Below are 9,895 nucleotides of genomic sequence, written 5' to 3' on the forward strand. Positions count from 1 at the left end.
AAGCAGAACAGTAGAGATGTTAGTAGTATTTTCTGTATCCAGTATTAATGTTCTCTCTTTCCACAGAATTGACCAAAAAATGTCTGGAGGCCAGAGTGGGTATGAGCTATGTGAGGCCAAAGCCATCCTGACTGAACTGAAATCCATCAGAAAGGCAATAAGTTCAGGGGAGAGAGAAAAACAAGACTTAATGAAGGTATTTTGAACGATTGACATAAAATTGTGTGTGGATTTGTTCTAACATGAGTAACTTTCCTGATTATAAACTCTTTGTATTTTATACTTTTAAAGGGATCCTCAAAACTCTTTGAGACAAACTAGTATTAAAATCAATTTTCAGATGTAGAAACTGAAGTTTGTGGCTTTTCTAATTCCAAAAGTCACTATATGTCAGTTACAGAATATAGATTTATGAACTTGTATGTAAGGTACAGTGCAAATGTTACCTCTAAACCACAATTTAAAATATTAAGTGGACAAAATTGAGAGATGTGTTTTTGAGATGCATGGCCATTTTCTAACTCAGTGAAAGTTTTCCAGATCTAAGTTGCCCTATTTCCTTTTCTAGTAGCAGTTGTTTGGGGTTTTTTTTAAATCAGACAAATATTTAATTAGTTGCCAAGCTGAAAAAAAAAAAAAAAAAAGAGACAAAACCACTTGAGTAGTTTTTGTATTGTCACAGGTGTTGGTCACCCTTTGTATCACTTACCAACTGCTTGGTTAAAAGGATAGTTTGCTTAATGTGAAATAAACCCAGAATTTTTACATTGGAGTCTCTTATGAAAACATCTTTTGGAGATAAACTGATATAAACCAGTAAAGTACAAAGGAACTTTAACATCACCTCCTTCTCCGTTTCCTGGACAGAGTCTTGCAAAGCTGAGAGAGAAATTCAGTCTTGACCGGACCATTGGGACATCTGAGCCAGACTTGAGTTCCAGCTCTGTAAACTCCCAGCTATGTTTTCCCAGACAAACTCTGGATACAGGGTCTCAGACTGACATTTCTGGTGAGGTGAGCTTTTTTCCATTTTGTCAAATGTAAAGAGAAATTGAATGAGAATGCTGCAGTTAATGGAATTGGAATCAAATGGTTGTTTACTGTTGCTGGCAGGTGTATATATAAATATACATGTTTAAGAGAGAATTACTTAGAATCAGTTATCTGTTTGTTTGGGTTTTTTTTTCTCTTAAAATTTAAATCAAGATTCAGATGAGCTTTATATGTTTGGCATGAAGCATTTATGACAATTATATTTGATCAAGTAGTTCCAGTACAGTGAAGATGAGTGTAAGTAGATAGTATTTTTTTGGATCCGTCTATTAGGGTATGTTTCACCTTAAAGATTTAATTCAATATGAAGATGTTTTTAATTATCAGAAACAAGATACCAGAATTTAAATGTGCAATTTCATTTCACACAGGTCAAAAACTGTTAGTGGAAGTAGTTGTTCAGTGATTCATTAAAACCACCTCCATTTCACTGATGGTATATTTACATACACAGAAAGCGGTGCTTAATTTTGGTATCTTCTTTGAAGTTCTGAGAGCTAAGTTTATAAGCAAGAGACTGTACAAGGTTTTCCAAACAAAGAGCTAGGCTTGTCTGTATTTTGTAGCAAAATTATTGAAGTCTCACTTTGAAATGCACTGATTTAGTTCTGAGTTCAGCAGAGTTCAAAGTAGGAGATCAACATTTTGGGTGCAATCGCCGCAATACTTCTTTGAAAATGCTCTTGCTTTACTCTGATGGAATATGGACAATTGGTAGTACAGTAGTTAAAAATAGATGAACTGAATCAAAAGAAAGCATCACTGTGGTGTACATCTGAGTAGATTCCTAATTAGACGTGTAACAGCAAGTGTGTGGCTGCAGGTGGGTGTGGCTTTATTTTTTTTAAGTCATTATTTTTCTAGCCTGTGCATAGGTTTTGTTGATTCACTTAACAGCTTTATACAGTAATAAGGCTATTTTTATTTTTTTTTTTCTCAACAGGTTGGAGCAAGAAGTAGATCAAATTTAGCAGAGAAGGTCAGATTAAGTCTTCAATATGAAGAGGCAAAAAGAAGGTAATGGGGTTAGTTGCTTTGTTAAGTTACAGTCTTGAGTTTGGAAGGTGTCTGAGCTCTGCAGCACTAATATTGTGCTGGCAGTGACATCTAGTGGACAGCTCTCTGGTGGCACTGGGGGTATTGCTGCAGTGTTGCTTTTCCTTCAGAATGCAAGCAGACTTTCAGGAGCAGCTGGTGCTATTCAGCATTAGGTTTTACATTTAATACTAAGTTGAATGTGCTAAGAAAGAAAATGCAGACAGTGATGAGTTAATGAGTTAATGACAGTTCTAGGATTCATAGAATCACAGAATCCTTTAGGTTGGAAAAGACCTTTAAGATCATCAAATCCAACCATTAACCTAGCAGTGCCAAGTCCACCACTAAACCACATCTCTAAGCACCACATCTACACATCGTTTAAATACCTCCAGGGATGGTGACTCCACCAGTTCCCTGGGCAGCCTGTTCCAGTGCTTGACAACTATTTCGGTGAATAAATTTTCCTAATATCTAACCTAAACCTCCCCTGACACAACTTGAGGCCATTTCCTCTTCTCCTATTGCTTGTCACCTGGGAGAAAAGACCAACACCCACCTCTCTACAACCTCCTTTCAGATAGTTGTAGACAGCAATAAGGTCTCCCCTCGGCCTCCTTTTCTCCAGACTCCACAACCTCAGTTCCCTCAGCCACTCCTCATAAGACTTGTTCTCTAGACCCTTCACCAGGTTCATTGCCCTTTGGATTAAGAGAATAGAGTGAGCTGGCTTTCTGCTGAAAGGAGTCACCAGGTCATTTATGTCCTTTATATCCTTCTTTGGGATCATTATTTCATTTTACTATGCCACTGAAAGCTCTTCAGTTTTAGAGTTGCTTCAGTGCAGGTTTAGTAGGCTTAATTATTAATTTTTTTCCCTGGGACTTTTTGTATTTTAAATACTTGTTATCACTATGTTTTGTTTTGCTGGTTTTTTGTGGTTTTTTTTTAAATGAATTTAACCTGAGAAAAGAAATTGGGAACTGCTCCACTGATGAATGTGGAATGCCTTTCAAATAAAGTTCTGCAGTGATTGCTCATGAAAACAGTGCCATTTTGATGAATTGCCACAGCACTTAAGGAATGGGCATCAAAAAGAAGAACATTCAGGATTATGGTTACGTCTTCTGGTGCATCAGGGGAATATTTACTTTTTTTTTCTTTTTTTTTTTAGAAGTGTGTGTGTGTGTGTGTTTGCTATCCCCCCAAAGTTCCTTTTTTACTATAAAGAACTAAACAAGACAGTAAAATAAAAAATAGCACTTATCCCCAGGTGAAAACTGCCTAAAATGACATTTAATCTGAGATTTAAGTAGTATTTCAGTTGGAATATTGTGGCATGGTCAATTAGAAAAGTAGGAAAAGAAATTTGCAGCTTACAGGTAGAAAGTAAAGGTATAGTTAGTTTTTATGTTTTAAAGGCAGGAGGCTGCACAACTAACATTTTTTTTGCCTAATTTCAAATATGTACCCTCCTCATACATAGTAGTAGTTACTACCATCCTTGCCAGTAACAACAGTTATCCTTTATATCCTCATTGCGGATCAGAAAACTTATAATCTTAATTATAAACTTATAATTATAAACTTATAATTTATTATTATATAATCAATGCATTCAACAAAGAGTGCTAAGGCTATTGTGTTTGTTCAGTATTGAACATGTATGATTTTGGCTCAGAATCATCATGTACCCAATATTAGTTGTAGATGAAGATAGGTGACATTTTTTCATAGGAGTAACTGATCCAAAACCAGATCATTCTCTGTTTTGAGTATGTCTTGATACCAAGAAGCCTCAGTGTTGTGTTTTATCTCTCCTTTGTAGGAACAAAAAAATTCATTAAGAGTCAATTTACCACTTCTTCCTTAAAATAAAAAACCAAACAAGTATTACAGTGTTCAGAGTGTGCAGTACTGCAGGACAAGATCTTACTTTCTCTCAAATTAACCAAGAATGTAGGTCAAAGTTTCATTAGCTCATGCACTTGCCTTTGCATAACTATTTGTTCTATATAACATTAGTGTGTTTCAAGGTTAAATTATCTCCTTTTAAATTGTATCCTTATTCAGTTTTGTCAGAAAACTGTCCAGTAATAAATATTCTTTTCACCTTTAAATAAGACAATCACATGCCTTGAAGACACCGTTAAAGTCTTTAAAGTTTTTGCACATACTGGTTTTATCAGTGACTACAGGGTAAACTTAATAAAGTGTACATATCTTGGAATAATGAAGATACATACTACTTTGCACATAAAGTTCAGTACCTAATTGCATCCCTCCTAATTATTATGTTCATTGTAATAATCACTATAGTTTAATAAGTATTGACCATCTTTTCTGACATGTTAAATGTGCAAATTCTTAGTTGTTTTGTGTTAAAATAACTAAGAGAAAGAGAGGATCTTGTAAGTGAACTTCTCTACTAGAGAATGATCAGATAATTTTGTACATTGCATATTTTATGTTGCTTAGCCAGCAGAATGGATTGAAGAGATGGAATGTTGATATTAAAAATGCTACATTCAGTTGCAATTGTTATTCAAAGGGATCTGATATAGCATACTGACAGTCCTATCCTGATGTGGTGAAGATCTGGCTAATGCTCCTTGTTGACCTGTTGAGCAAGGACTTCCTCGAAAAAGTGAGACCAGTTCAGTTTTCATATCCATCTAGTCCTTTGCCTGTCTGATGAGGCAGCTGAAAAGAGCATCAGTTACAGTAGCAGGGAATTATCTATAGCAGAGGGAGCGAAATAACTGTTTGGAGACCACTATCTCATCCCACAAGCCATCAAACAGCTGTCGGTAGCAGCTACTTTCAGAACAAGGTTAGCTAGAACCAGTGACCTGGAGATGAAAGTCTTAACATTTCATTATCCATCTGAAATTATTCGGTTGTTTTCCCTCTGAGTACTGTTTCTCTAAAGGACTGTTGAATATAAATGATATATGTAACAGCTGCAAAAGAAGTTGAAATGCTTCATTTCATTTCATCCCACCATTTGGTTATGGTGGCACTGCTGATAGTGTTTCTATTTATTTTACATTGTTTTTCTGTGAAAATACCCTGAATCAAACTTGTTCTTTCAGGGGTTTGGTGGGAGTTTTCATTTTCGAAGCTGCTGTTTCTATATTGAGGTGCAGATAGGAAGGAAATGTTACCTATGGAAAAAGAAAGGGGGATGGTTCCCCTTAAGCTTCTAGTATAAGTAATGGGATAGTTAGATTCAACATCAATTATTCTTAGCTTTGACCATAAATAAATGTCTTAATGTACTGTAAAATTAATACTGGAGATGCAAAGTAAGCATGATATTATTAGTTTTGTTAATCACAGGAAACAAACTGGAAATTAAAAAAAAAAACAAACCTTTTCCCACAAATTTGTCAGAACTGCAGAAAGATTATACATACCCAATTATCTGTGGGTATTATGAAGGTATGGCAAGCGTCATTACCTCAGGCAGTGCCTCATAACATTGAAGTTGCACAGACTTTTTCCAGTTGTTGAGCTGACTTAGGTGTGTTTAACTGTGGCAGTTACAAATAAAGTAGCAGATCAGTTCCTCTTGCCCTAGGTTGTATGGGAACATCTTTCTATTTTGACTTTTAATTTCTTGGCCTTTTTCCCAGCCTACAAGAAAGAGGTGCAGAAGGCTGGGAGCTGTTGCATAGTTCAGAGCTTCCTTATCTTTAGCTATGCAGCTGGCTCAGGTGTGGCTAAGGCTAGAAGTGACTGAAAGTTGTCCTCTTGTTAGATATGTGACACCTATGACAGGAATTTTTAGGCTTTCCCAGTGGACAATGAGTCTTTAATGCAAAACTTGCACTTTTAAAACTGTGCTGCTGAACCCAGAATGACTGTGGAGCCTGAACACTGGAAATAACCTGTCTTGATCAGGACTGGCCTGTAGTACAGCAGTAACGTAGGGGAGTTTCTGCTTCCATGACATGCGTGTGTGTGCGCAATGTGTGCGGATAACCAAGTCTTGGCTGTCTTAACTCTGTGATTTGATGTCTGCAGTGGGAACAGCAGTTGCACAAACTCAAGCTTTTGAGTTAATAATCTCCTTTCTTTTTAGGTGGCCACTTGCCTATTACCTTTTATTTTAATCCTATAGAAGAACAGTGCTTTTGCCTTTTAAGATTTGCATACGTGCATGCTGCTGAGCACTTTGCTGTGGTGCACGTTCTCTCACCATGGTCATTGGTGTTTCTGAGGAGCAGTCAGCCTCCAACAGCTTAGGAGAAATCCATCATACTCCTAGATAAGTAAAGCATAGTACCACTACTATGTTACCAGACAGATTACTTTCAGTAAAGCTTTTATTAGCTACGTGACTTTACTTCAACTTAGTATTTGAACAGGAGTAACTAGTTTTTAATGCATATGCATATTGCTGGTGGCCTGCTTTTCTGGCATAGTCTGCATCCTTGTGAAGCAAAACTACTTAAAAGTATGACTTTGGGTAGAAAATGTTGTTGTATCTTGATACCTTTCAAAATACTGTATTGCTTCTCTCTTTGCTGGGATTTATGCACTGTGCTGGGCTCAGATAAATCTGCTGTGTTTTATTTTAGCATGGCTAACTTGAAGATCGAACTCTCTAAGCTCGATAGTGAAGCCTGGCCTGGGACACTGGATGTGGAAAAGGAAAAACTGATGTTAATCAATGAAAAAGAAGAGCTTTTAAAGGAACTCCAGTTTATTACACCACGCAAACGTACTCAAGATGAGCTAGAGCAGCTAGAAACAGAAAGGAAGAGGCTTGAAGAAGAGCTGCTGTCTGTAAAAAGCACACCCAGTCAAGCACTTGCTGAAAGGTAAGGGGTTGTCTTTTGCTAATATTAAACACTGCTTTCTGCAATCTAACCTTTGTACTCATTATACAGACCCTGAACTATGCCTTGATGGGCTGTTTTCCTTCAGTAACTGTTCTGTGTAGATCTTAATTAAATTTATTATTAGCCCACTGGGCAGAAACACAAAGAAGTCTTCTGTGCTGTGAGAGAATGTGAACACCCCGTATATGCTCTGCAATATCAGTTGCTCTGCGTTTGTTACCAGCATGAAAACGCCTGTGACAGATGTTAAATAACTGAGGAATGTCAGCATACCAGCAGGAGGGCAATACATCATTCACTCGTTTCTGATAATAGCTGTAAACTATTTGAACTCAGGTTACAAAGATTATCTTGATTGTTGCAACATCTGAAGCCTTTCATTGTGAGTTTTATTACATACAAAAATGCAACCAACAGAGAGGGGGGGAAAAAAAAAAAAGAGTTCAGAGGAGAAGTATAATTGCTACAAAACTTTCCTAACTTGCTGCTACCAAACTGGTAACTGAAGCAGCTCCCACAATAAATAGTTTTAGCCAGATTCAGAGTTCGAGAAAATCAAAGGTGACTGTCACAAATGGACTTTTCATCAGCTGTAAGTGGAAGTAAATATATGGGCACCTCTAGCACACATAAAATGCAATAACCACAAAATGTCATTGCGTGTATCAGTGTAGTATGCCTTACTGAAGTAATACAATCAGCACTGTAAGACTTTCCTACTTCCCTCTGTGAGGAAACACTGGCTGTTGCTCCAGTTTCACTAAATGGCAGAATTCCTGTTAATGGCATTAGAAGTTGGGTCCTAAATTATAGCCGAGTAGCAAGGAAATTTTTGTTTACAAAGTACATATGTGTGTATTAAGCATGATTTCTAAACTTATTTGTACAATTTTTAATAGTTTAAACTGCAGTATATTGATAATCCAAATGTGCTTTAGAAGAAAGGTTATGTCCCTGAAAATGTGGAATTTCTTCCTGAGGTTACTGTAAAATTTCATGTCATACAGTGCTGGCGGAGGTAGTATTTATGGTGGCTTCCGGTTTGCTTTTTTGCCATTCCAGTGAATCTCCAGTGAATTTCTACATACAACTCTTCATGATATTAAAACTGTCTCCCTTGATGACTTCAGAGCACATCAGTTCTTTCACATTAAGCTGTTTTGAGGATTATTTCTGGTGTGTCTGCTGTAAACATAAAGAAAATTTTCATTTTGTAGGAGGATTTAGATGGTGAAACTTTTCTTGAAATGATAATTTGAGAAAAGAATACAGTTAATTGTAGCTCATCAACCATCAGCATTTTAATTCTTGGAGATGAAGAAGATTCTCCTCTCCGTTATCCATGGAGCAGCCACACCGTCTTCACTGTTGTTGCATTGCTATTTTCTTTCATGAAGTTTCATGAATGTCTTGGGTTTCCAGTGTTTCCACAGGTACTGATAATGAAGCAACAGTATAAGGAGGTACCAATTGTGTCAGAGCTTCATGTGACAAGGGGTTTTTGTTGTGGATTTTTTGTTGTTGTTTTGTGGGGGGTTTTTTTGTTGGGTTTTGTTTTTTGTTTGTGGTGGAGGGGGGGGGTTTTTAGGGTTTTTTCTTTGTTTTTTTTTCTGAAGGGGGAAGAAATAGAAGACTTGCTCTGACATTATAGCATAGCCCTGGGTTATTTTGGAGTAGGATGCTGAAATTGCCACTAGTAGATGTACTCAGAATCAATTTACAGAAGGAGGGTATAAATCATAACATATCAGCTTCAAAAAAGCAGAGGCAGGGCATACTCTGACTGCTTTAAGAAGCCTTCTAGCAACTGTATAGAAATATCTGGATTGTGGAACTGTTGAGAACTATTTGCTACTTTCTTGCCTCTGCGTTCACGTCAGGGATATTCCATTACTGCTTTAGTCCTTGGCAAAATCTTCTAAGTAATCACAGGCATTTAAACAGATGCATGATTTAACTACTTAATTGTGCTGTTGCCTACAAAACTGATGCCTGCTCTTGTGCCTGTCAAGTAACAAACAAGTCCACATAAATTTGCATTGAAAGGTGAGGTATCTGCACTTTAACTTTATAATATATTTTTTTAAATATTCTGTGCCACTCTCAGCAATGTTAGGGTTTAAGATCAGAACTGGAGAAAGATATCTCCCTAACACTCAAGTTGCTCCTGCAATGAGTAGTAGGTTAATTTGCATAGGAGGGGTGCAAACAGGAGAGATTGAGAGAGGCCCATGTGAGAACAGATAACATGGTGGCTGTTCAGGTGTTTACAAGTTCCTGCTTATACTGTAAAGAAGGAAAGTTCATTGTTTGAAAATTTTGGGGTGGTTTTTTGTGTAATTTGCCCTAATGTTGAATGAAAAAAAAACTTCCTTGAATCTCAGTTTGTTGTGAGATATTAAAATTATTTCCTGTGTGTCTTGGAACTTCCAGGAGTGATTTAATCATTTAGCTTATGCTTGTGATGTGTGACTAATATCTTTCTGAAATTTACCTACAGGCATTAATACTACTTCTTCAATTAGTAGTAGATCAAATTACATCCAGGAAAGAATTTTTTTTCAGGAGCTAAATTATGTGGGATAAATTACATTTTATCAACCTCCTTAAGATAATAAAGGAAAACAAACTTTGGCTTGTGCTTTGGAGAAAAAAAACTCCAAACAAATCTTTTAGTTTAGTAGCACAAATTCAGTGGAGCAACTGTAGGCGTCTGTTTTAAGGATTCCAGTCAGAGAAGTTCGTAAGCTTTTAATTTTCTTTCTTGCCTTTTGCTATTAGTAGTTGAACACATACAGCAATTTTTGTGCCTCTTCCTTGAAGATAAAATGATAGTTGGCCATTGAAAAGCCACAAAAGAGTTAGTGAATAGCACTCTTGCTTGGGAAAAGCAAGATAGCTTAGGCTTTAAAAGAAGGCAGAAGGTGATGATAAATAGTAAAGTGATAGGAAAG

At 36.7% G+C, this 9,895-nt stretch overlaps 1 protein-coding gene across 1 annotated transcript in view; it reads left to right on the forward strand.

Moving 5' to 3' along the window:
* The window catches only part of WWC2 (WW and C2 domain containing 2), a gene marked incomplete at its 5' end in the record, with an annotated part of 56,820 nt that overhangs the window by 22,830 nt on the left and 24,095 nt on the right, over nucleotides 1-9,895 (forward strand). The window contains 4 exons of the mRNA XM_010177974.2: nucleotides 67-196; nucleotides 868-1,014; nucleotides 1,997-2,070; nucleotides 6,678-6,920. Coding sequence (XP_010176276.2) covers nucleotides 67-196; nucleotides 868-1,014; nucleotides 1,997-2,070; nucleotides 6,678-6,920 — 594 coding nt within the window. The remainder of the gene's footprint in view (nucleotides 1-66; nucleotides 197-867; nucleotides 1,015-1,996; nucleotides 2,071-6,677; nucleotides 6,921-9,895) is intronic.

Source organism: Antrostomus carolinensis, unplaced genomic scaffold (genome assembly GCF_000700745.2).
Source record: "Antrostomus carolinensis isolate BGI_N321 unplaced genomic scaffold, ASM70074v2 scaffold26891, whole genome shotgun sequence".
In the NCBI taxonomy this organism is placed as follows: Eukaryota; Metazoa; Chordata; class Aves; order Caprimulgiformes; family Caprimulgidae; genus Antrostomus; species Antrostomus carolinensis.